Below are 27,721 nucleotides of genomic sequence, written 5' to 3' on the forward strand. Positions count from 1 at the left end.
GCCAGAGACCCCTGATCTTCATTCTCTTGCCTGGGATGTCCTTCCTCCTGGGGGGGGGGGGTCTGCAAATTCTGAGACAATGCTCCCTCCGCCCACCCGCCCCCAGCTTCAGGAAACCACTTCTGCTGTTCCTACTTGTCTGCATCTCACAGGGCTCTTGCTATGCCGAGTGTGTTACCTTTTCTCTCTCCAAAGAACGGGCAAGCTCCTCTTGGCCTCTCCAGCACGTGCCTCCCCAAGTCGGCAGAAGCCCCCCGATCTTATTCACAGTGGGCTCTCAATATTGGACCCCTGAATGGATGCAGGGGTGGCTTCACTACAGCAACAAGTGGATGAAGTTGTAGGTTGTGGAGAGGCCACGTGATGGGCAGTTTCCAGTCAACCTCCCCCCACCCCACCCTTGTCCCCAGCTTCTTCTCCCATCTACCAGTCTCTAACAGAACAGGAGCTTTCCCGAGGGAGAGAGACACAGGTAAAACAGAGCAGGGCTGGAAGGATTTCTTCCTCTGTGCACTCCCCTCCCCTGCTCCCTCTCTCCTGGGACTTGTTCACGCGGTGTTTGTATGGACAGGCAAGGCTGGGAGGGACAGTGTCTTTGGGCGTGATATGAACATACAAGCTCAGGTCGTCCCACCACAAGGGAGGCTCTCAAAAGGAGATAATCAGTGCACACAGACCTCTCTCCAGGAGCTCATTTTGGGGGAACACCTAACTGCTCACAGGGTGTCCTGTTTCATGCTGTGTTGAAGCTGCCTCCACCTTATATCCAAACTGCCATGGAGGGGCTTCTTCCCTTCCTCCACCACATTCAGGAGCAGAAGCCCTCCATCCCATCTCTTCACTGGCTGTGGAGTCCTCGGACACTCTATGTCCTAGTTATGCAGTGGGGGAGGGCAGGGGATGGGGAGACGAGGCCATGGCGTCTCCCACAAAAGCCCCAATTCCATACCATCTCGCAGAATTGCACAGACTAGACTAAAACCCTTGATTCCAACCTGAAGACTGGCTATCATCTGGAATTCTCTTCGTGTTCTCATGGATTCCGCCATATCTTTCTCTCACGACGGAGGGCAAAATGCTGGGATCATAGAACCGAGTCAGAATGATTTTGTCTATTTGTGTTGGAAAAGACCATACAGGTTATTTTTAACCTTTTTTTTTTTTTTTATTGCCATGAAAGACAAATCGCACAGCTGTCCTTAATTCTCAGCTTGCCAGCCCCCAATGCACCCACGTCTCCTGACTTGTGTTACAACTAATGTGCTTGAAATTATAGAGAGGTGTCAGTCTTAATGGGGAAAGCCAATAATTCCGAACACCGTAAAAGCCCAGAAGTAATGAGATCTGAGACGTTTGCTTCCGGACTGGGGAGAAAATGGGCAAGCACACAGCTTTGACTGCAAGTCTGTCTTGCTGCTCAAACATTAAGTTTTCATAGGAACGCCCTGCATTTTGAAATAAAGAAAATGAAAAATTCACAATCTGGCAGAGCAGCTGGCTGCCTGTGTGAGGAAACACGGTAATTATGCTGACCCATTCATTATCGCTGGCTACGGTGCACAGTGAGTGAGACCAGATCCCTCTCAGCGACAAGCAGGTTTTACAATAATTCTTGGAGGATTTAGATGTTGAGATACAACATGAAACAGAAGCTCGACAGCACGAGCCGCTGAGGATATAGAGCCAGGAGTTCATTTGGACCCCCTCTGCTGCAGGGGGAAGATGTCTCTGCCGATGCAGGATAAGGTAGCTACAGGTCTTAATGCAAGGCTTTGGGGGTTTCTCCAAGCAGGGCACACGAGAGGGATTCCTACTTGGTTAAAGGAACAGAGGAGGGAGAACACATCAACTCCTGGTTTAAAAATCACGTTTTTAGGAGGCCAAGTGCCCTGAGGCAAAATAACGGGGTTCCACACTTCATGCTTTGGACCAGAGGCTTCATGGAGGAAGTATGAGTCTCCCAGTTGGAGGGTTTGCTCACCTCTCTCTTTTTTGTTACCAGTCTCAGGCTGCCAAGGGATCTCTTTACGAAGCCTCTAGTTAGTCATCACGATTAATGAACATTTCCGTCCTCTTTCCTTTCTTACTTTCCTCCCTTCTTATTCTGGTCCTCCTTTCTCCCCCCTCTCTTCGTTCTCTTCCTTCTTTCCTTCCTTCCCTCCTTCCTTCCTTTGTTTATGTTTTAATCTCCTTTGGAAGAAATCTGCCACAAAGCTCTCTAGGTCCACCAGCCATCAAGTGGCTTGGACTCTTGCTACTGCTAGAGTGTAAGTTCCATGAGGGCAGAGATCTCCCTATGTTCTGCTTATTGATTCAGAAGAGTGCCCAGAGCACAGAGCAGGTGCCTGGATACCCTTTGGAGGAGGTGAACCAATGTTAGTGTCCCTCCTTCGGGGACAGTAGAGGCACTCCCTCTTCACCTTCTGCCTTCCCTGACACTGCCCTCCATACAAAGTGTCCTGCCCGGGATTTGCACATACACAGTGGGCAAAGGCCACAATAGGATCTTAGCCATGATTCCTATACAAGTAAGTTCTACATCCATACTTTACAGGTGCTGCACTGGCCCAGGAATGGCAACCACGCTTGGGACACGTGTGCTTCTGATTAAAAGGGAGAGGACTTAGATCAAAGTATTATGCTTGGAAGTCTTGCAAAAGCTTCATTCACTGAAACTCGCTTTCACTGCTGTGCTGTGTCAGGAATGGGAGATCAGCTTCTTGTTCTGGAGAAAAGTGGAACTCAAATGCCACCCCCCCCCCCCCCCCAGCCTCCAGACAGGTGATACCCATTAAAAGGCCTGTGAGGTCAGGTTCCTTCCCTCACATAGCCCCAGATAGTCTCTCTGGCAACCCAACCAATCTCAGTCTCCAAGCGCAATCAATGTATGCAACAAGTAACAATGGAAAATAACATTCCTTCTACTCCCTAACTTCTCTCATTTGTAGCTGAGCCTTCAGGATTTCACCTCATCTCCAATAGAGGAGTCTCCCCCCACCCTCGTGCAGCTGGTTTAGGACTCTCGAGTGGCTCTCTTCTCTTTCCTCTAAGACAAATGGTCAATTCCAAGACAAATCCAACAACAGCTGATTTGTCTGTTTGCTTTCCTACCAGGTGCATTGGCTTGGAGGTGCTGGGACATGGTTAAATGCATATTTGAAGCAATTACCCAGACAGATGATTCAGGCAGAGATTAAGCAACAGTGAAATGGCTTTATCCTTGAACCACATAGAAAGAAGACATCTCAATTATGTGCTGACTTTGGCACGTGACACACCTATCGCTTGTTGAGTCAAAGTTATCACATTGTCTATCAATGCCCCAGTTTGGGAGTTTGGATCCAGTGAGTGGGTAATAAATGTTTAATAAATCTAACGCAAAATGCCAAATGGAAACTCACAATGTCCTCTCCATTTCTGGAACGGAGTAAATCATTGTTAATCAAAGCCGTAAACCTGTCACCCTGTCCCATGTTTGTAAAAGCCACTTTGTTAATTAAAGAACAATGTTAGAAAGAAAAGACACCAAATTATAGGCATTTCTAAATCCCTAATGCTGGAGTTTGATTTTTTTTCTAGTTGAACTTCCTTCCAGTTAATAAACATGTAAAGAGACCATCATTGGGCAACAATGGAAAGGATTCAGGTCGCTTTGTGGATACAGTATAAATCCTTAGCTGTTGGCATGAGGGATACAAGGGAAGAGGGGAAAAAAACACAGGTTCATTATACTGGAAAGGTTCCCTCTTAAACCTTATCCAGCATGAATCAAAGTGAAAAATCTGGTATCACTGCAACGAAAATTGGATTTAGCTCATAAGCTAAAAATGAGTTTCTCTCAAAGAAAACAGGGCAAGAGCTTTTGGAGCAAATACCAATTGCACATCTTGTTGACATATCAACATTCCTAGCCTACCCACTCCCAACCTTCAGCTCGATTTATACCCAGAGCATATTTTGGGGGAGGTTAGTAGAATAACGCTCTCAGTTCTTGGGCATGAGGAGTTGTATACCATGGAACTCAATGGAATGGAAACTTTAGGGATGTAACAAGAGTCATGCTGTGATGTGCTCAAGTATCAAGGCAAATCAACATTTTTAAACGGAAGATGTGTGGGTGTATCAACCAGGCAAATGGGCCATTTACCAAAGTGTCAACTGCTTACTGCCTGTCTCCCATCGAAGACAAAGCCCCCACCTCCCACCTTCTCTGAGCTCTGCACTCCGTGTATTTACAGTGACAAACGTGTGTTCTCCCCCTCTGTCTCTTTTACGAATATGGTGCTTACCTTCGAAATAAACACAAATGAGATCATATCACCAGCCCAGAAATCCCCAAAGAAGAAACACAAAACCAGTGGAAAATACTTGAGGGTTATAAAGTGCATATTAAAGTTTTAGAGCTTTGGGAGAGATGGGAGCGTAGCAGATGCAAAAGCCAACAGGGGGTCAGATTCTGCATCAAAGCCATAAAAATATACAGCCGCCGTAATGGGCAATTATTCTTTGCATTTGTGCGCTGGTTTGAATTTGCATGAGGTTGCCAGATGCCCTGGAAAAGGTGTGCCATCAGAATGGAGAAGAGGGCTTTCTCTTTGTCCCTCTCTTCTCTCCCTTCGGACCAACATGCCACCTTTCCCCACCCTTTGAATGGTTTAAGACCGAGAGATGTCCGTGCTAATTTGGGGTTGAATTGTTCTGTGGGTAATTTATGCCAGGAAATGCTCACACGATTCTGGGGGTGCAGACATGCTTTCAACAGCAGGTTCACAGGTCTGCAGGATTACCCTTGGGGGGACTCCTGTTCCATGTGTTGGACCATAAATTAAGAAGTGGCATAGTAGGTAATATGCCGAGGTGAAATAAACAGCCAGCTATAGCTCAATTGTGGAGGCACAGCACTGTGTGATAAACATCACAATGAATAGTCAAGAAAAAAAAAGCGATTATTTTTTCCAAATGACAGAAGTGTTTGCTTATTTTTTCAAAATGGATCTCAAACAAAAGTACATCAAATTGGCTTAAGACAGAATTTATACGCAACTAGGTCACTATCTTTCAATGACATTAAATGGGGAATTTAATATGAAGGAGCACATTTAGTTCTAGGTCAAAACAAAAATGGAAAGGCTCTCAATTTTGTCCAAATTCAGCAATTTCAAGGTTTGGGGAGAAAAAGGGGGTGTTCCACCCATTCAGTCATTTACAAAATGACCAGAATAGCCACTTAATTTGTTGGAATCTCTGATTCTCATAGTCTTGTCTATCTATCCCTGAAACACACATTTGGGATTGACTCTTGTTTCATTTCAAAATGCATGTTGATATTAAATACCGCTGTTTAGAAGTGAATAAATCCACATTTTGGACAAACAGTTCCTTACAGGACATCCTCATTTGAGATGCATTGAACAGGAAAACAAAAATTTCTAATTAATGTACAAGGCTAATCACCATTCCCCACATGGAAGAGTAATTTTTCACTGTTCATTTGCTGGGTTTAATCTCAAAACTGACATAACAGGAACGCAATGTCCTATAAATCTCCGCTCATTTGTTTCTTTAATATCCATATTCCATTGAACTACAGCTGCTTGTTGCCGCAGTCTATTACAACTTGCAAAAGTGTCGATAAAAATATTATGAAAGGCAAGATGTGTTTCTTCCTTGCTGCGCGTGCCATTTATTTGGGAAAAAGACAATAAATGGCTTGCGGATTGTCCCCCCAGCCTGCTGCTTGGTGGGTGATTAGTGATTAATTACCTGGCAGCAAATTGACATGGCACGAGGAAATTGACACAGCCCTGATTAATTAACTTTTTATGGGTGGTAGTTACTCACAAAACATTGTGCACCATAATTGAATCTCTTTACACGGCATCATGGTACAAAAGTTTTAGTCAGGTCCAAATTAGCCAGAAGTTTCTAGGCTGTTCTAGGTCTGATTAGGATGTGTCGAAGGAACTGGCAAGAACTTGAACTTGGAGAGAAAAAGGACATTAGTTGGAGGGAGAAAAGACAGTGCCACTGGACGGGCTGGACTGCCCGAGCTAAACGTATTGACCTAAATCTTTACTGTCTGAGGTTGCAAGGCCGACTTTTCTGCCAGCCTCCCGTGGTTGCTGCTTCTCAGGGGCTTCTGCAGATTCTCTTTCCTTTGTCCTTTCCCATGGTTGACTTGATCCCCTCACTCAAATGTTGGCTCCAATGTCACTTCCTCCCCTAAGAGCTTCTCCCCAGTTCTTCAATGTCTCCCCGCTGCTGCTACGGTCACTACCCTTTTCTCTCCCCTTCACTCATCCGCCTCTTACCACCTCACTGGATGGCATCTCTCCATTGGGATGTCTTAAGGACTTATTTTGGTCAATGCCGTGACTCTGGAAACTACAGCATTCGCTGGCCTCGGGTAATTACTGAAATGTTTGCTGAGAATCTTGTAAGACGGGCTCAGAATGCCATAATAGTTCAGCCACAGAGGGAAAATGGGGGACAGTCCTCGAACCTGTAAGAATGCTGCTCATGAGTGGTGCCTATTCTTTTTTTTTTAAATTTTTTTTTTCAACGTTTATTTATTTTTGGGACAGAGAGAGACAGAGCATGAACGGGGGAGGGGCAGAGAGAGAGGGAGACACAGAATCGGAAACAGGCTCCAGGCTCCGAGCCATCAGCCCAGAGCCCGACGTGGGGCTCGAACTCACGGACCGCGAGATCTTGACCTGGCTGAAGTCGGACGCTTAACCGACTGCGCCACCCAGGCGCCCCGAGTGGTGCCTATTCTAAGAGAAAGTCTGGCTTAGTGAGAGAGAACATTACTGTTGAGGGACTCAACCTCACTTGAGAGAAGTCCAGACAATGCTAACTGGAAAAGTGCAAGCAAAGCTGTGATTACAGTTGACAAAAGTACAACATCCCATCCTCCATGGTCAGACAGAGGAGATTCAACTGTAGGCTCTATCAGCTTCTATTTACTAACACAAGCTAACTGCCAGACCCAAAGGTTAACTCACTAAATCTTTGCGAAAGCACACATGCCGGGTGGAACTCCTACCTTCACTGTCCCGGGGAAAACAGGAAGATGGAGAACAGCTCAGAAACCAATGTTCTGCACCCAAACAGCTGGACACTAGAGCCCAAGGTCTTATCTATTGTACAACAAGGCAACTAGGCAGCTGGGATCAAGGCATCCCATGTTGGCCCTGGGCAAAAACTTTGCACTCCCACTCTCTGCGTGCCCCCCAGGGGCTCTCAGTGTTTATTTCCCTCCTACAGCCTGTACAAGGGTTTCATCGTCTCCCTGTATCCATACCACGGCCAAGAAAACCGGCCCCAATTCATCATGGACCGAGTTAATTTGCAGGGGAATCTGTTGACAAGCCTCCCTGAGACCTCAATATGCTCCTTGTTGGGGGCAGAGGGTGGCAGTAGGGGGAGGGCAGGTGCCATTTCTTCTGTTCTATATTTATGTTCTGAGATTTCAAGACACCTGGAAGGGCTTTGCTCCTTTTCTGCTAATTGGATACAGGCCACAGGGATCACTACTGATTTATGTTCCCGATAAGAGTCCAAGGCAAGCTGTTTTCCTTCTCCAGTGGGGTTTTGCTCCACATCTGGATGGGAGCCAGGGGAGCCACACACAATCCAAAAATATTGGGGAAATGGACTCTTCCAGTGATGGGAAGCTGTGGTATGCGAGCATGGTATTATATCCACAAACCTAACTACTGTCAAAACAATGAGCTCCTTTGACTAACTTCAACAAGAAATTTTCTCCACGATTTGAGAGCTTTGAATAAAAAACTCGCAAAATATTTGGGAGTATTCCACTTGTTTTCTAAATATAAGCAATGTATTAATATTATTATCACTCATAACTCTGTTAGAAACAGTCTCTTCCTTAGAAAAGAAATACACAGGTCGCCTAGCAATAAAAAACAAAGGAAACTAAATGCAATGAACACACAGAGATGATTTACTCTGAGCAGTGAATCTGGTGTTCCCAACGCAGAAATGCTTCCCAAATTAAAAACAAATTCAAATAGCGGCAACAACAACAAAAAAACCCCACACACAGTGCTCACGTGAATATTCTTTCATCGTTAGGTCTTTGAACGAGGACAGCAGCCTTCGTTTTAACTAATTGCCACATTATTCCCGCTTACGTCCCGAAGTTAGCTGTTGTCTCTTTTCTCCTGGGTTACAAATGGTCTGATTAATCCAACAGACATGTGTGGTGAATGCCATGGCTGCCGAATGCTCAGAGATAGGCTTTTACTGTGCAGAAGACGTATTTGTGATCTGTCTACTCACAGGTATTGACAATACCCCCCCGGGCAGGATTTCTGTAACATTTCATTCAGCAAAACGAGAATGAATCTCAATCTTGGGAGGCTTTAACTTGGCGGGACTGCAGAAGGCATTTGCAGAGGTGCTTTCTGTCATTTGAAGGAACACGGGAGACAAAGCCGTGAGATGCTGAGATCTATTTTAATTTGGATGAAGCAATTTGCCATAATCTGTTCGTTTGACAAAGCCTGTACCGGTGTCAATTTAGCTTTTATCAAGCAGCCAGAGGAAAAAAAGGCAAATAATTTATATAAATAATTACCTTATCGAGTGCGGATACACAGCAAAGTTTCAATTGTTAAATCATTCATGATCTGGCTAACAGGTGGCTGAAACAGCAAGCTCGGAGAATTGCCTCTCCAGGTAGGAAACAAGGCAAGTGAGATAAATTAGCTTCAGAGGCTGGATGGATTTCCCATGGTTCTCTGGGGCTGCTGCAGCTCCTGAACATGAAACTCTCAGACGGGGGTTGGCAGTGGTGCACAGGATGGGTACAAGACGCAAACGCAACGGTCACTTCACTTCCAGCCTGTATCTATCGCTGTGGGTACAGATGGTCGGCGTTGGGGCCATCTCATTTTGAGAGTCAGCTACCACACTTGGAAGGCTGAATCCCAATCCTTTGAGCCACTCCCCACACAAACCTTGAGGACAGGTGTCATCCGGACCTACGGATCATTTGCCTGAGCTGGAACCCACCCCAAACTCCCATCTAGAAGAGACCAAAGGAGAACCATTCAGAAATAGGTTGTCCAGTCACTAGGTTAATATAAACATTCCCAACTAGCTTAAAAGTCCCAAGAAGATGCCTTCTATGAAAGAAAGGCAAAGGGTAGACATCTGTTTGAGGAGCAGTCTGAATGGCTCTTTACACGAGGGTGCTCACAAGTGGTTAGGTATTGATGAGTATGTTCCTGGTAATCAGCCTTGGCCACAGTCACACCACTGGTATACCATGACAATGGACACCCAACTCTGCCTGAATCCAGGTCTTGTCACTGAATACATTGTTGCTTAAGAATTCTGTAAAACCAGTACTAGGGATGACGGTTTGCCAACAATAATGAACCTTTGGGAAATGCTTCTTCAATCCTAATAGCAATTAACCAAGGGTGGGTATAATATATATCCTCGGGCAGGTGTGCCCATAGAAGTGGTTCTGGTATGTTTGTTTTTCTTTAACAAGCAATTAGGCATGAAGATCCTATACTGCATGCAAAAACAAACAAACAAACAAACAAACAAACAAACAAAAAACCCAAGGAGACAGATTGAAAATATGTAGTGTGTTATTTGGTCCTAAAAACTGCACTGTGTAAACACTCCCCTCCCCAATTCTCCAGGAGCAATAAAATAGCTTCTGGCATGACAGTACTTTTACATCAATGAAAACATGATTTAAGAAAATGGTGTTTTTGGAGTGAAGCAGGTGTTTACATTACCGTGTTCAAATGAGCTGGGCAAGGCTCTTTTCCCTTCCATGGAGGCAAGCTCAGCTTTCCATCCTGACTCTCTGCACTGCACTGGGAAATGTGCTCTTTGAGGAGAAATAAGGCAAGGGGAGGAGGGGGCCACTTCTGTGGTTGGGCACATTTTGGTGCAAGAAGCACCAAGAACCCCCACCCCAGCGCTTGAATTACATGTCACTGGATGTTCTTACTCCCACTTCTAATCAGTTCACTCCCAGCCGTGCAGACTTTGAGCTGACTTGGCTCAGTTTACAAAGCTGGGTCCCCTAGGAACACACACCTGCTACGTTACATCAAGTGGTCCCCTTTATAGTCCAGGAATCAAACAGGATCTTATTTTTGGCCCCTGAAATGTTCAGGTTCGGTCTGAACTCAGAATAGCTTTTTTCTCCCCCCCATTTTAAATCCACGTTAGTTTGAGAAAGCAAATGAAGTCCAGATGAGTGCTCAAAAAAATTATTTTTTCTAAAATAAGGTTCTCAGCCCATTGAAGGATTTCTCTCTCATCCCCGCCAAGGGCTACAGGAAGGTAGGCATGGCCCCAGAGTTAAATGCGAGCGCTGCACCAGGCAGTTTGTTGGTCTTACAAACATGTGAGCATTAAAAAGTACTTTCTGTCAAGGCTGCCATAGGACTTGGGGTTTCTAGGGAGCTCCCCCAGAACAACTGCCTCACTGCCTTTCAGAAACATCTCGTCTCGGCCTCGTTCTCTGCCTGTGTACACACCGGAATCCCAGGGCAACGTAGTTTATTGTTTTAATATCTGTCTAACACAAAGCAAACCATCCTCTAGTGACTCCTTATCTGTCATATGTATTTCTGTGAAAGAAATATCAAGACAAATAAGATGTTTGGGGGCACACCACGGGATGGTAGTTTTTGCAATTGGCAGCCTTTTGCAGAAGCGAGACCCCCGTCTGCAAAAGACTAAAGCCACTATTCTGCATTGAGATTAATAACCAAAGTGCGAGGAGACCTAGACGGCAGCCGCCTGAAATGTGGCTGCTTCTTTGCAGATTCTTTCCTGTAAACAACTGAGGATGTTCAACTAGTGGGCTTTCCCACCCACCCTGGAAATTGTTCTTTTTTTTGGTTTTGTTTTAAAGGGACAAAACAGTAACAACAAAGTGGTCTGGGTCAGGAGCTAACCCTGTTGGGGCAGTAGTGGGGCATGGATTGAAAATACAACTAAACCTGTTGAGGAAACCGGTGTCCAGGTGAAATAACTACATTAACATAGGAGCTAGCAAAAACCTGTTAAAAACAAGCTGTTCATGAATCAGAGCTGTGCCGAACTGTGGGAAGGCAGGGCTGATGGAACAAGGCAGAGGAGACCGTGCTTCAGCCACGGAGAGGCTGACTCTGGGATTTGGAAGGCAGAGGTGGGAGGTGGCAGGTGGCAGCTGGCAGCTGTGGACAGTCACAGTTCACTAAGTCAGGACCTGTGCTGTGACTGAGGTGACAGGCAGGGCACGGCACATTAGGTGTCTCAAAGTCTCCACGTCCCTGGGTTCAATGAGGGAAATAGGATTTTAGCAGGCAAGTATGTCTATGTATAGGTGCTGGTTGATGGTGAAACAGCAATATTTAACGGACCAAGAGGCACCAAAAAGCTATGTGAACAATGGATAAGTCTCCCATCAGGTATGGTCCCCAAATAACCCTGTAATTTGTTTGCAATTCTGAGACATTAGCATTACGTATCTATTATCTGTCTTGCCCACTAGAATGCAGCACTCGAGAGGCTGACTTAGGGACGCCTTGCTCATGGAGTATTTATAGTGCCTGGAACTGTACCTGGAATACAGAAATAACTTGATAAACACCATCAAAGAACTGATAAGTGAGTAAAGAATAGAAGGGATCATTTCAGAGATGATGACAGAGGGGACACAGGTATGTTGTCATCATAATGCTGAGCCACAGATGTCGAAGAAGCAAGGCACTGATTCCTGATTAGAAGGATCCACTCCACAGCACCTGTTCAACCAGAAGTTGTGGGAGGAGCCAGAAGCAGCCCAGGCAAATGATGAGGCATCCCAAGTTAATGGAGTCTCACCATGTATCCCAGGGAAACTGAGGCAGGTCTTGGGGAAAGCCAACAGCACCAAAATAATGCCTCCAAATCCACCTTTGTTTGTTGATGGTTATGAGGGCAAAACTAAGTCAATCCATGATCTAGACTGAATTCATGTATATATCTTACTGTGATGTATACCAAGAGAAGGGTATTCTGTTTATGTGCCCACTTTCCACTATTGGTTTTAAACTGTGATAGAATGGCAAAAATGCAAAAAGTTCAAGGGGGTACACACTGAAAAGAAGGTTCCTTTTTCTCTCCCTCCCCAAGTCCTGGTGTCCTGCCCTTTCAGGTAAGAATGTTAGCCTAACAAAGGGGTTGGTAAACTACGGGGCCCTCGGGGGCCACAGAGGGCCCCAAGACCCCTTTGGTCAATAAAGGGTTAATGGAAGCACAGCCAGACCTATTCATCTATGTACCGTCTGTGGCTACTTTGAAGCTATAGATAGAGTTGAGTACTTGCCAAGAGAAAGCAGACGGCCCATAAGGCTGGAAATATTTACTCTCTGGCCTTTGGAAGAATAATTTTGCCAACCCTGGCCAGACGCATCGGACGGGAAAGAAATGTCTCTGTAGCAACCCAGGGATGGGAAAAAGGAAGCACAAGGTTGGCCTGAATGGTGAAGCTGGACAGCTGCCTAGAAGCTGCACTTGACCACTCCCTTCTCAGACATTTCCAGGAGGGGAGCATGTGGCCTCTTCCATCCCCCACCCCGAACGTGTGGGTAAATTTAGACACTAGTAAAGATGGAAGGCTTGGGGTGGAGTTAGGCTGGGTTTGAAGGTGATCTGGTTGGGGCATCTTAAACAAATTTCTCAATCCTTCTAATCCTAAATTTTCTCAAACGAAAAGGGACATAAAAATCACACTGATTTCATAGTTTTCTTGTGAGGATTAAAGGAGAAGGTTCATGTGAAGAGCTTAGCTGAATGCCTGACATATAGTAAGTGCAAAGTAACTCTTACTCAATATTAGTATTGTTACTATTATTTTTTTATTATTAGTTCAGGGCTGGAACAAGATTAAAGCCATTTAGGTGCTCATCTTGGTGCAAAATATAAGGGGAGGTGGCTCCAGTAATTAGGATAAATCATATTTCACTGTAATTTTTTAAAAAATTAAATTTTTATTAAAAAAAATCCATGATGAAAAGACTCTCAAACTTTAAAAAAAGATGTGCTATCCTGAGCATATGGGACCCTAAGGTTAAAAAAAAAAATCAATAATACTCATCTTGCCTTCATGGAAAATTTTGATATTTTGCTCATTGTTGATTTTTTCCATTAACTTCAACTTTTAAAAATATTGCATTAGAATATTATTTATCTTGGCTACTGAGTTTTTTTGGCACCTCTTTAAATTTTGTCTGAAGTGAGTCCCTCTCTTGTTTCACCCTCATCCCGGCTCAGATTATTCTTCCTTTTAAGTGATTCCTCCAGAAAATATTAGTAAAGACCTTTCCAGAGCCCCACAAAGCTGAGATACTAGAGACAGAGAAAGAACACATGGGTTTTTAAACCAGTTTGTCAGTATCACAGTGACCCGTACGTGTACTTTCCATCAACTGTACTCAGTCTAATGACATTTTCTGTGTTGGGCAGAAGAAAGAGGAAGCCATAAATTAATTTAGGCTGTTACTTTAATTACAGAAACCAATGGAAGTTCTATCAATTACTTAAAAGTAGAAGAGAGCAGGCCTGATTTATGTATGTTTCTGCCACTTAAATCATTGCTTTATGAATTCCACACAATTACTTCCATAAAATCTGCAATCAATACATCAATTAAAACCATGCTACCACCGCTTGCCCTTGAGTTTCATAAAAGTGAATAAATGAGGAAGTGATTTTGCATTTTGATAACATTTAGCATCCAGAGACTGTGGTATCAGATTCTGCCCCCCCCACCCCCCCCCACTATGGTCAGGTGTAAAAATTTCAGGGGGAGTTAATAGTCAATCCAGCCATCTTCCTTTTCCTTTAGGATTTGTTCCTCATATGGATCTAAAGTTCATCTGTGGTTTCCATGTCGCTGTGTGAAAATGCACTTGTTTGCATTGATAAGCATACGGAACCACCCGCAGATTGAGGCTGGAAAATGTTTCTCTGACTGTTGACAAATAAAACTGGTATCTCTGGTACTTGCTATGGACCAAATAGTATCCACCCCCCCACCTCCCCCCAAAAAGTTGTATGTTGAAGGTCTAATTCCCAAAGTGATGCTATTTAGGGAGGAGACCTTTGGTTGGTAATTAGGTTGAGATAAAATCATGAGGTGGGGCCCTCATGAAGGGATTAGTGTCCTTATAATAAGCGACACCTGATGGCTTGCTCTCTCTGCCGTGCAAGGAAATAGTGAAAAGGTGAACATTCATGAGCCAGAAAGAGAAGGGTCATCAGGAATGACCCTTGCTAGGACCCTGATCTCACATTTTCAGCCTCAAAAACTATGACAAAATAAATTTCTGTTGTCTAAGCTCCCCCAGTCTACAGTATTCGGTTATGGCAGCCTGAGAAAACTAGTAACAGTGCCGAACAATACCCACACCGGACACGGATTTTGCAACCTAAGGTGGGATCTAAAGCTGATAGAAGATGATACCGATATAGTTGCCCATGTATTTAATAATGTATAGTGGAACCTAAGCAAGATCCAATGCCCCAGAAGGGAAATATGTTTGCAATACTGTGCGATTCCTAGGTTATTCTCCCTGATGAATAATTCTCTCTCAATGGGAATTACAGATAAACTCAGAAGAACCCAGAAGAGAAAGGGGCAGATGTATACTGGAAATCCACAAGAGGTAATGTCCACGAGATGATTAATGTGGTGAATCTGACGCTCCTCATGAGAAAGGCAAATGGAAACAAGAATAAACTGAGAGGCGATTTTTCACCCAACCAATTTTCAACATTAAAAACAGCACAGGTGGAGCCAAGATGGTGGAACAGAATGGAAGTTTTTTTGTTTTTGTTTTTGCTTCTTGCATCCATGAAATACAGCAAGATCAACACTAAACCATCCTGCACACCTAGAACACTGATTTGAGGATTAACACAACAATCTGCACAACCTGAACCACAGAACTCAGCAGGTACATGGCATGGAGAGGTGAGCTGGGGGAGAGAGAAGCCGGCAGAGGGCAGGGAGCTATTTTTGTTTGCACAGAGAGGACAGAGACAGGGAAGAATTTGGGAAAAACACCTCCCCGCCGCGCAAAAAAAAAAAGAAAAAAAAAAAGCAGCTGGAGAGACAGGAAAAGTGGAAACAGCCGCAGGGACTGAACTAAAAAGGGAGGGAGGAGAAAGGAGAGGGTTTAAATTCCGTTAAGACTCTGTAAACGGGGAGCGCAGAGTCTGAAACTCCTCGCCTCCATACCTGGCGGTGCTCTGGTGGGAAGGGCGAAACCTGGGGCCGGATGCGTGTTGTGATTTTGCGTGATCCCTCCAACGCTGCCGCTACACGAGATCGCGTGAACCTTCCCTGGGGCGGGCTGGCGCCCAGCCGCAGTCTCTGGCGACGGCAGCAGCAGAGTCCCTCGAACTTCCCGGGTGAGGCCGGCACCTGGCCAGTGCTGGGGGAGACCCTCCCGCAGAGAATCTGAGCGGGTCTGAGCAACCCCTCACTTCGGAGGGATCAGGAAGCACAGCCACAACGGAGATAAAACTCAGGAGGGAGGTGCCGCCCGGCAACCTGACGGCTTGGTCACGGACAGTGTAAAAGCGGGAGCTGAGGAAGCCCGAGACAAAGGTCGGGAGCGTGATTGCTGGTCGGGAGAGTAGCTACACTGCCACACTGGGTAGTTGTGCGACGCCATGGTCACTATTCCTGCGCATGCGCATACACACCTACAAGCGTCACAACACTCCACCCCGATAAATTGGGCAGCGCCATCTAGTGGAGAACGGAGCCGTTACACTAAGCCCCGCCCAACCAGGCCAACCTCCTTCAGGAACACAAGTCTCTCTGCCTGCTTTAGTGTACTGACTATAAAGTGCTTCATAGTTTGACTTCTAGGGGAAACCAAAGTAATTTCAATCGTATTTCAGTCTGTTTGCTGGTCCATCTATTCGATTTCCTTTTTTTTCATTTCTTTTTCTTGAATACAGAGAGAGAAAAAATTTATTTTTATTTTCAATTCTTATTAAAAATATTTTTTTTTGTTTTCTACTATATTTTTTTACTTTGTTGTAAATTTTTCAAATTCTATTTTACTTCCATCATTTCACTTTATTCTATTTCACTGTATTCATTTTCTCAAATTTTCCAGTTTTCCTCCCCCCCTTTAATCTATCAAGCTCCTTTCAATAACCAGACCAAAACACACCTAGAATCTAGCATCATTTATTTGATTTGTGTGTGTGTTGTTTTTAATTTTTTAATTTTAACTTTTTTTTTTACCTTATCAATTCCTTTTCTTCCTTCAGAATGATGAAATGAAGGAATTCACACCAAAAGAAAAAGCAAAAAGAAATGGCAGCCAGGGACTTAATCAACACAGATACAAGCAAGATGTCTGAACCAGAATTTAGAAACACAATAATAAGAATACTAGCTAGTGTCGAAAAGAGATTAGAATCCTTCTCTGCAGAGATAAAAGAAGTAAAAACTAGTCAGGATGAAATAAAAAATTCTATAACTGAGCTGCAATCTCAAATGGATGCCACAGTGGCAAGGATGGATGAGGCAGAACAGCCTCTCCTTATGGAGAATAATGAAGTGAAAAAAAGAGAGAAACTAAGGCAAAAGAGCATGATTTAAGAATTAGAGAAATCAGTGACTCATAAAAAGGAACAACATCAGAATCACAGGGGGTCCCAGAAGATGAAGACACAAAAATGGGTACAAGGGTTATGTGAGCAAATAATACTGGAAAACTTTCCTAACCTGGGGAAAGACACAGACATCACAATCCAGGAAGCACAGAGGACTCCCGTAAGATTCAACAAAAAACAACCATCAGTAAGGCATAGCACTGTCAAATTCACAACATACTCAGGCAAGGAAAGAATCATGAAAGCAGCAAGGGAAAAAAAGTCCTTAACCTACAAGGGAAGACATATCAGGTTTGCAGCCGACCTATCCACAGAAGCTTGGCAGGTCAGAAAGGAGTGGCAGGATATATTCAATGAACTGAATTGAAAAATATGAAGCCAATAATTCTTTATACAGCAAGGCTGTCATTCAAAATAGAAGGAGAGAGGGGCGCCTGGGTGGCTCAGTCGATAAGCATCCAAATTCAGCAATCAGGTCATGATCTCATGGTTCATGAGTTCTGGCCCTGCATCGGGCTCTGTGCTGACAGCTCAGAGCCTAGAGCCTGCTTCAGATTCTGTGTCTCCCTCTCTCTCTGCTCCTCTCCCACTCACACTCTGTCTCACTCTCAAAAATAAAGAAACATTTAAAAAAATTAAAAAAAAAATAGGAGAGATTAAAAGTTTCCCAGAAAAACAAAAATTAAAGGAGTTCGTGACCATTAAACCAGTCCTGCAAGAAATTTTAGGGGGACTCTCTGAGAGGGGAGACAAGATTACAGAAATACATACATACATACATAAATATATAAATACATAAATACCAAAAGCAACAGAGTAGCAAGAATCAGAGAACACCAACATAAACCCCAACTCTACAAGAAACATAATGGCAATAAAATCCTATCTTTCAGTACTCACTCTAAAAGTCAATGGACTAAATCCTCCAATCAAAAGACATATGGTAACAGAATGGATAAGAAAACAAGATCCATCTATATGCTGTTTACAAGAGACCCACTTGAGACCTAAAGACACCTTCAGATTGACAGTAAGGGGATGGAGAACCACCTACCATGCTAATGGTTGAGAAAAAAAGCTGGCATAGCCATACTTATATCAGACAATTGAGACTTTAAAGACTATAACAAGAGATGAAGAAGGGCCTTATATCATAATTAAGGGGTCTATCCACCAAGAAGGCCTAACAATTGTAACCATTTATGCTCCAAATGTGAAAACACCCAAATATATAAATCAATTAATCACAAATATAAGGAAACTCATTGATAATAATACCGTAATAGTAGGGGACTTCAACACCCCACAGATCATGTAAACAGGAAATGATGTTTTTGAATGACACCCTGGACCAGAGGGACTTAACAGATATATTCAGAATATTTTATCCTAAAGCAGCAGAATATACATTCTTCTCCAGTGCACATGGAACATTCTCCAGAATAGATTACATACTAGGACACAAATCAGCCCTCCACAAGTACAAAAAGATCAAGATCATACCGTGCATATTTTCAGACCACATCACTGTGAAACTCCAAATTAACCCCAAGAAAAAATTTGGAAAGGTAACAAATACTTGGAGACCGAAGAACATTCTACTAAAGAATGAATGGGCTAACAATAAGTTACAAAGGAAATTAAAAAGTACATGGAAGTCAATGAAAATGATAACACCACAGCCCAAAACTTCTGGGATGCAGCAAAGGTGGTCATAAGGGAGGGAAGTATATAGCAATCTAGGCCTTCCTTAAGAAGGGAGAAAGGTCTCAGATACACAACCTAACCCTACACCTTAAAGAAGTGGAAAAAGAACAGCAAATAAAACCCAAAACCAGCAGAAGACAGGGAATAATAAAGATTAGAGCAGAAATCAATGCAACTGAAGCCAAAAAACCAAATTGAGTAGAACAGATCAATGAAACTAGAAGCTGGTTCTTTTAAAGTATCAAAATGGATAAACCACTAGCCAGTTGGATAAAGGGGGAAAAAAAGGAAAGGACCCAAAGAAGTAAAATCAAGAATGAAAGAGGAGACATCACAACCAACACAGCAGAAATAAAAACAATAAGAGAATATTATGAGCAATTATACGCCAATGGGATGGGCAATCAGGAAGAAATGGACAAATTCCTAGAAACATATACGCTACAAAAACAAACAGGAAGAAACAGAAAATTTGAACAGACCCATAACCAGTAAAGAAATTGAATTAGTAATCAAAAATCTCCCCAAAAACAAGAGTCCAGGGCCAGATGGCTTTCCAGGAGATTTCTACCAAACATCTAAGGAAGAGTTAACACCTATTCTCTTGAAGCTGTCCCAAAAAATAGAAATGGAAGGAAAACTTCCAAACTCTTTCTATGAAGCCAGCATTACCTTGATTCCAAAACCAGACCCCACTAAAATGGAGAGCTATAGACTAATTTCCCTGATAAACATGGATGCAAAAATGAACAAGATATTAGCCAACCAGATCCAACAATACATTAAAAATATTATTCACCATGACCAAGTGGGGTTTATACCTGGGATGCAGGGCTGGTTCAATATCTGCAAAACAATCAGTGTGATTCATCACATCAATAAAAGAAAGGAGAAGAACCACATGATCCTCTCAATAGACGCAGAGTAAGCATTTGACAAAATATAGCACCCCTTCTTGATAAAAACTCTTAAGAATGTAGAGACAGAAGGATCATACCTCGAGATAATAAAAGCCATATATGAGAGACCCAATGCTAATGTCATCCTCAATGGGGAAAAACCGAGAGCTTTCCCCCTAAGGTCAAGAACAAGACAGGGATGTCCACTCTTGCCACTGTTATTCAATATATTATTGGAAGTCTTAGCCTCTTCAATCAGACAACACAAAGAAATAAAAGGCATCCAAATCGACCAGGAGGAGGTCAAACTTTCACTCTTTGCAGATGACACAATACTGTATATGGAAAACCCATAAGATTCCATCAAAAAACTCTTGGAATTGATCCATGAATTCAGCAATGTGGCAGGATATAAAATCAATGCACAGAAATCGATTGCATTCCTATACACCAACAATGAAGGAACAGAAAAAGAAATTAAGGAATTGATCCCATTTACAATTGCACAAAAAACCATGAAATACCTAGGAATAAATCTAACCAAAGAGGTGAAAAATCTATACACTGAAAACTATAGAAAGCTTATGAAAGAAATTGAAGGAGACACACACACACACAAAGGAAAAATATTTCATGCTCCTGGATAGGAAGAACAAATATTGTTAAAATGTCAATACTACCCAAAGCAATCTACATATTCAATGCAATCCCTATCAAAATAACACCAGCATTCTTCACAGAACTACAACAAACAATCCTAAAATTTGTATGGAACCAGGAAAGACCCTGAATAGCCAAAGCAATCCTGAAAAAGAAAACCAAAGTAGAAGGCATCACAATCCCAGACTTCAAGCTGTATTACAAAGCTGTAATCAGCAAGACAATACGGTACTGGCAGAAGAACAGACACTCAGATCAATGGAACAGAATAGAGAACCCAGAAATGGACCCACAAACATATGGCCAACCAATCTTTGAAAAAGCAGGAAAGAATATCCAATCAAATAAAGACAGTCTCTTCAGCAAGTGGTGCTGGGGAAACTGGACAGCAACATGCAGAAGAATGAACCCGGACCACTTTCTTACACCATACACAAAAATAAACTCAAACTGGATGAAAGACCTAAATGTAAGACAGAACGGCATCAAAATCCTCGAGGAGAAAGCAGGCAAAACCCTCTTTGATCTTGGCCGCAGCAACTTCTTACTCAACATGTCTCCAGAGACAAGGGAAACAAAAGCAAAAATGAACTACTGGGACCTCATCAAAATAAAAAGCTTCTGCACAGTGAAGGAAACAATCAGCAAAACTAAAAGGCAACCGACAGAATAAGAGAAGATATTTTCAAATGATGTATCAGATAAAGGGTTAGTATCCGATATCTATAATGAACTTATCAAACTCAACACCCAAAAAACAAATAATCCAGTGAAGAAATGGGCAAAAGACATGAATAGACACTTCTCCAAAGAAGACATCCAGATGGCCAACCGACACATGAAAAAATGCTGAATGTCACTCATCATCAAGGAAATACAAACCAAAACCACAATGAGATACCACCTTACACCCGTCAGAATGGCTCACATTAACAAGTCAGGCAACAACAGATGTTGGCGAGGATGTGGAGAAAGAGGATCTCTTTTGCATTGTTGGTGGGAATGCAAGCTGGTAGAGCCACTCTGGAAAACAGTATGGAGGTTCTGCAAAAAGCTAAAAATAGAACTACCCTACAACCCAGCAATGGCACTACTAGGTATTTATCCAAGGGATACAGGTGTGCTGTTTTGAAAGAACACACGCACCCCAATGTTTATAGCAGCACTATCAACAATAGCCAAAGTATGGAAAGAGCCCAAATATCCATCGATGATGAATGGATAAAGAAGATGTGGTATATGGGGCACCTGGGTGGCTCAGTCGGTTGAGTGCCTGACTTCGGCTGAGGTCATGATCTCGCGGTGAGTTCAAGCCCTACATCAGGCTTTGTGCTGACAGCTCAGAGCCTGGAGCCTCCTTCAGATTCTGTGTCTCCTCCTCTCTCTGCCCCTACCCCTCCTCTCTCTCTCTCTCATTCTCTCTCTCTCTCAAAAATAAATAAATATTAAAAAAAACTTTAAAAAAGAATATGTGGTATATATATATACAATGGAGTATTACTTGGCAATCAAAAAGAATGAAATCTTGCCATTTGCAACTACGTGGATGGAACTAGAGGGTATTATGCTAAGTGAAGTTAGAGAAAGACAAATACCATATGACTTCACTCATATGAGGACTTTAAGAGACAAAACAGATGAACATAAGGGAAGTGAAGCAAAAATAATATAAAAACAGGGAGGGGGACAAAACATAAGAGACTCTTAAATATGGAGAACAAACAGAGGGCTACTGGAGGGGTGGTGGGAGGGGGGATGGGCTACATGGGTAAGGAATCTATTTGTGAAATCATTGTTGCACTGTATGCTAACTAACTTGGATGTAAATTAAAGAATAAATAAATTAATTAAAAAAAAAAAAAGAATGTTGGGATGGAACCACCAATCCCAGGTTTGGGAAGCTGGATGTGGGATCAGAAGCACTTGTATGTCAGGGCACATGTGAGGATATTTGCTGCAGGCAGAAGTGGTGTGTGGAATGACTGTGGCCAGAGAACTGCTCAATGAGCATTCACACATGGGACAGCATGAAAACAGCCAGACAGCTGAATGGGAGGTAGTCACAAAATATGATTGATACGTGTAATGTGCCCATAATATGTACGTGTACAGACCCCTCCGTAGAAAAGCAAACAACTAACACCTCCATTCCATGTGTGTTTGTCCTTCTTTGCATCCTATTATGGAGAAAACGTGTTAAGAGATTTTCCAGGCAACCAACAGGGGGTTGCTTTCACGTTGTATGTTTTGGGATAAAATGGGGATATTATTACCACATCATTCCACACATATGTGAGTGTGTGTGTTTATTAGCATGCTTCTCCAATTACAGTGAGCACACATCACATTTGTCATTTAAAATCTATTCATGAAATTGTAAAGAAAAAAAACAAAGTGGGTAACGTTGACCTACTACTTCTTATAGAAATAAGGGCCCGTGACAGCTGGCTTTGCTAATCCAAATGAGAAAGTGACTTTGCCATTTATGAAACCTTGGATCTACCTCTTGATATTTCAAATAATAAAAAGGGGAGGTAATGTTCTAATCTGGAAGAGAGGTGACAGTTTCCTTTCCTATTTTTGCCCAGAGTCATTTCGGATAGTATGCAGGCGCTGTATGCAAACCGCGCTGATCGTAAAGCTGGTGACGCTCCCTGAGGCAGGAGCCTCCAGACCATTGGCCCCAGGGCTGCGTGGGCAGTGAGCAAGCCCACCAGCCCTGCCCCCGCTTTCAACAAACCTCGCCGTTGAGGGGTTGGTTGTGGGCTATGCAAAGCAACCACAAGGCAATTAAATTAATTAAAATTAGTTCAGAACTAACAAATCAGCTCATTGAATTCCTTTAATTTACTTGATGAAAAGTTAATGTTTTAAGACAAAAATATTAATATTAAATGTTTTCCACTTGGTACAAGGTGATCTTCCCTAATTCTCAGGAGTTTTTGCCTTGACGTCATTTGTCTGCCAGAAAGTAGGCTCACTTTACAGTCTGGATGCTAGTGGTTCATCAGAACATGTGAGAGAATGTGTGATGTTTCATGATACAACTTGAATTGGGTTTTCACACCAGGATAAAGGTCAGGATGAGGAGGAAAAACTGGGATCAGTTAGGAATCTGTAGGATTAGGTTCTAATGACACAGAGCCATGAGTGGAAATCTCTCTCTAAATGCTTTCACGGCCTGGGTCATATTAGGATGATTCACTTAAGTAGGTGGAAAACCCATTATGCAAAAGTGCATCTTAAAAAACAGATAACCTCAAGTAGGAATTATTTTCATTACAGAGGAATTCAGCAGGGTTCCTTTAAAAACTATCTCCCCTACTGCATTTAAGGGTGTTATTTACAGATGATTAGCTATTTGGCTAGGCAGAGGGGCAATTTAAGTCTAAAACATCCAAGGCCAGTTAAAGATCCATGGGGGGAAAGACACCACAAACTCAGGAGTAATCATGGAAATCAGTGAACACACAGGATCCAATTTACCAAACTGTAATTTATACACACCTTTCTTCAAGAGTACAATTCTTAGATAGCCATGAGAAATATATACATTTTCAGGTTAAAAAGCAGGTGTCTCCTATAAGACATCTGAGAAGTAAGGGACCCTCAGCTTTTGGGAAGAAGGCTGGATGGATTCTTAGACAAAAAGAGGCCACACCATTCGGACCCCAAAGACAAGAGATGTGGCTCTCGGCCATGTGTATGTCAGAGCCAGAGAGGATATGAACTTCATGTGGCCATGTGCATGCCCCTGGTGTGTGTGTGTGCATGACATAGAGAGATAGAGAGAGGGCAAGCAAAAATGGCCCTTTACATGCTAGCAGGATTTTGTTTATAGAACATAGGGTGTGAATTTGCTCTACAGCCTTCACCTTAATCTGGAAGAGAAAATCCAGATGTTATACAGAAGCCAGACAACTTGCACACAGTAGAGTCCTCAAAGGTGTGGCTCACTTGGACAACTAAAGCAGAGGACCTGAGCAATGTGTCTCAGGGAGGAATGGATTATCTTGGCATTCAGGACTGTGGCCTCAAGATGGAAACAATCTACAGTCCCTCTGGTGACCCACGTGGGGAAGCAGAAGGCTCATGTAGTTGTCTGTCCTTACGAAACACTAACCGAGCTTGTCTGTCTGGGTACTGTTGCTTAAGGGATAGACAAGTGAAGATTCTTATTGTAAGAAATTAGTTTTTGCTTTGTTATGGGGTAGGAGGAGCAGCTATTTATTAGTGGTTGTTTCCTTAGCACTACTCTGTACAAGGACATTTCTTTAATATTTCTGAAAAATTCCTAACCAACCTAAGTGCCCAACCCTGAAGGGGGGGGCAGATTAAAATATAATATCATGAAATGATAGAATATTATGAGGCCATTAACATATTTTCAGAAAGTACACATGACATGATAATAAATGAAAATAATAGGATGAAAAATGTGTAGGTACTATGATTGATTATGCAATTTAAAAGTGAAGGGTATTGGACACACATTATATAGTTTCTATCATTATTATAAATTTTTACTTCTAAAGTCAGGAAAAAAATGTATAAACCGTGAAGTGATATTACCATTTTGTATTTTCAATAATTAAACGGACCCTTTATATCTGAGATCAACACACCTTTTCTGTAAAGTGCTAGAAAGACAATATGTCAGGCTTCATGGACCATCTCTGTCTCTGTCACACGTTGTCTTATGCTTTTGTTTTGTTTCTATAACCCACTGAAAAATCTAAGACTCATTCATAGTTCACAAGCTTTACAAAAACAGGCTGTGGGCTGTGGGTTGGATTTGGCCCCTAGGCTGCATTTGACCGACCCCTGCTTCAGATGACATTGTTTCCTCTGTATAATTCCCCCACTTTAAATATGAAGAATTTGTGACATCTTTCCATGTTTGACATTTATGACACACAATTTCCCTAAAGCTGCCTTAGAAGACCTACCAATTCAAACCAGCCAACTTGGAATTCATTTGTTTTGTTCACTTCTGAACAGGGAACTGAAACGGAAATGTGTATTTCATATGATCACTGAAAGCCATGCTTTCCAATATGGTAGCCATTAGCCCCATGTGGCTAATTAGACTAACATTAATTAAAATTTAATTAAATAAAAAATTCAATGCCTGTGTTCCACGAGTCCACGTACTGGACAGTGCAGATAAGGAACATTTTATCTTAGTTCTATAGGACAACGATGTTAGAAAAACCAAAACAAACCAACACTCTGGAATCCAACCATGGTAAGTTTTGAATCACCAACGTTCCTTCTGAAAATAATATTTATAGAGGAGGTGGGGGATAGGGACAATGGAATGATGATGATATTTAGGGTCAAAGGGAGTCATAAAAGCAGTCAAACGCTGAATAATTTCCCAGGCTCCAAAAACCGATCTACCACATTGTGTCTGTGTGATCCTAGGTTATCACTCTGTCGTGGTGCCCTCCACTCCTCCGCTGTAAAACAAACGTTATAATACCTACCTGGTGCAGACTTCAAGGATGAAACAAGGTTCACATGTGAAAATGTGTACTAGTGTCCTAATTCTCTGAGATAACATGCACACACATTTACACCGCCCAAAGGGGGCAACTTCCATACATTTAGAAAGAACCACTTCTTGCCAGTATGTTTAGATTCTTGTATCTCAGGGACACAGAAAGATACCCTGAATTTAATGAGTGCCCACACTGCTATTGAAGATACGAGGCTGGTTGGGAGGAACACAGGCTTCCCCTCAGCCTGGTGCCTTCAGAAACTCTCGGGTTTGTCACAGGCATGTTTCTGGCTCCGGGTGACTGCTTCTAACCTGTGCCCCACAGCAAAGAGTTCGGTTTTTGTGAGCCTTCGGGAATTGAGATGCTTGACTGGCACTCTGGGAGGACTCCTCTCTGTCTCATCTTCACATGATCATCGTGTGCCTCTTGCCTCTGCTTTCCACCATCCCTCTTCTCTAACTGGCTTCTAGCAGCCCACCTTCCCCTGTCCCCACACTCACTTTTGAGCACTGATCCCAAAGAGGACCTGTTTGGCAGTTAAGGGGATTTCATCACCCATGAAATACATGAGAAAGTCTCAGCTGTGGCCAGGGGTCTTTTTCAGGAGAAGCAAACCAGCTCGGGTAACCATGATGGAATCCATGAGAACTGTAATTCTTCAACCTGTTCTAGGAACTGGGGTGGGGGTGGGGCATTCTCCACCCTGGAGCATCCATCCCAGGCAGAGAAATCCTTGGTTCTTCCACACCAACATTGTGACCTACCTTCCATATTTACTTTTTGGCCTTCTCCCCACTTGATGGCCACATTCATATCTATCAAAGTAGCTTTAATTGCTATTTCCCCCACCCAGTTACATGGGGGAGAGCCACATTCTTCTCTCTCCTCCCCCTGCTCAATAGAATTGCACAGCAAAGGGCAGAACAGCCTTGCAAACAAGTTGCTGTTTTCAGTGAGAAAATGGTGCTGGGGAGTGACATCCAAGCACCTGTTGTTAGGGGAGGATGTTGCTTGGATGGCCTGCGTATTTTACATACATCCATTATTTTCATGTTAATTTGCAAAGCTGGGATAGAAGGCAGGCAGTGAGCTTTAGACTCCCCCTCCCCCCACCATCATGCGCCTTCCCCCCCCCCCCCCCCCCCGGAACGAATGCCCCATGTCCCATCCATTGGACCTGATCCTGACAGGTCTTAACAAAGGATGACTGGGGCATCCGGGAAGTGAGCATTCAGATGTAATGAGTGAAGGAATTAGATGCTAAGGCGACAGGGAACACAGAGACATGCTTATGGGAACCAACTTCACCTTGTGGAGAGCCAAAGGGAGCGTGGAGCAGAGAGGGAGGGGAGGGGAACTTACATGGCAGGGAGGGTGATTGGACTCAGATTTATGTCACAAAACAGGAAGAGAGCCACAACAGTGGGCTTACTTGCGGAAGTATATACAAGTGAACTGGGGGCACTGTACATGGAAGATCCCTCCTGGTTTGCCTGGCACAACAGCACCGTACCTATGAGAGAGAGACAGATGGCATCTGGTTGGGGAACAGGCACACTGCACCTGAGAGTTCACGGCAACGCAAACAAGAAAGGCAGAGACACGAACACATAGCCACATCCCCGTGCCCATCGTGGGAACACCCACGGAAGCCCCATCTCAGCCGAAGGGACTCGGAAGCCCACCCTCCCCAGCCCTCCAAGAAAACGTCACTCCTTGTCATCCGGGCTTTGCGTAGTGGGGTCTGGCGGGCCCCAGGACCCGCCTTCAGATCAGTGATGGTGGCAGTGTGGCATACTTCAGAGGGAGCCTAAGAATTATCAGAGGGAAGTAGACGATAAGCCTGGCTCAGACACCACTTAGCTGTGTGATCTTGGCAAGTCACTGTATCTCTCTGTGCCTTGGGATTCCCATCTGGAAAATGGGGTGAATATACCTACCTCCAGGAAGGGTCGTGAATCGTATGGCTAGAGATGCGCCCAACACAGGGGTTGCCACCTAATCATCACTTAGCAAAGGGTCAGCACGTGCAGGGCTTTGTTTGGAGAAAACTTTTCCTCCCCCACACTTTAGACCTTCTGAATTCGTTCTTCAGGGGAAGAACAGAAGTGCAGCAGGGAGGCAATGAATGCAACTTTCACCTTCCAAGTGACCCATCTGGGGGCCCACGCTGGGCTTGAGGTGAGACAGTCTTTGGCTTCTGCGGTTTCCCACTTGTTCCCCAAAGCTCTCAGGCTTCCAGTGGGAGAGCTGTCTCACCAAGCCTGCAATTCAGAGCTGACT

The 27,721-nt window shown here is 43.4% G+C and overlaps 1 protein-coding gene across 37 annotated transcripts in view; it reads right to left on the reverse strand.

Annotated features, from left to right (window-relative positions):
• Positions 1-27,721, reverse strand: part of RBFOX1 (RNA binding fox-1 homolog 1) — a 2,073,113-nt gene that overhangs the window by 58,892 nt on the left and 1,986,500 nt on the right. For 29 of the 37 annotated variants that reach the window (XM_086691383.1, XM_086691369.1, XM_086691382.1 and 26 more), the window contains one exon: positions 26,871-26,951. The exons of the other annotated variants lie outside the window; for them this stretch is intronic. In XM_086691383.1, coding sequence (XP_086547509.1) covers positions 26,871-26,951 — 81 coding nt within the window. The remainder of the gene's footprint in view (positions 1-26,870; positions 26,952-27,721) is intronic. 37 annotated transcript variants of the gene reach the window in all.

This window comes from Puma concolor, chromosome E3 (genome assembly GCF_028749965.1).
Source record: "Puma concolor isolate L17-30 chromosome E3, mPumCon1.1.hap2, whole genome shotgun sequence".
Lineage (NCBI taxonomy): Eukaryota > Metazoa > Chordata > Mammalia > Carnivora > Felidae > Puma > Puma concolor.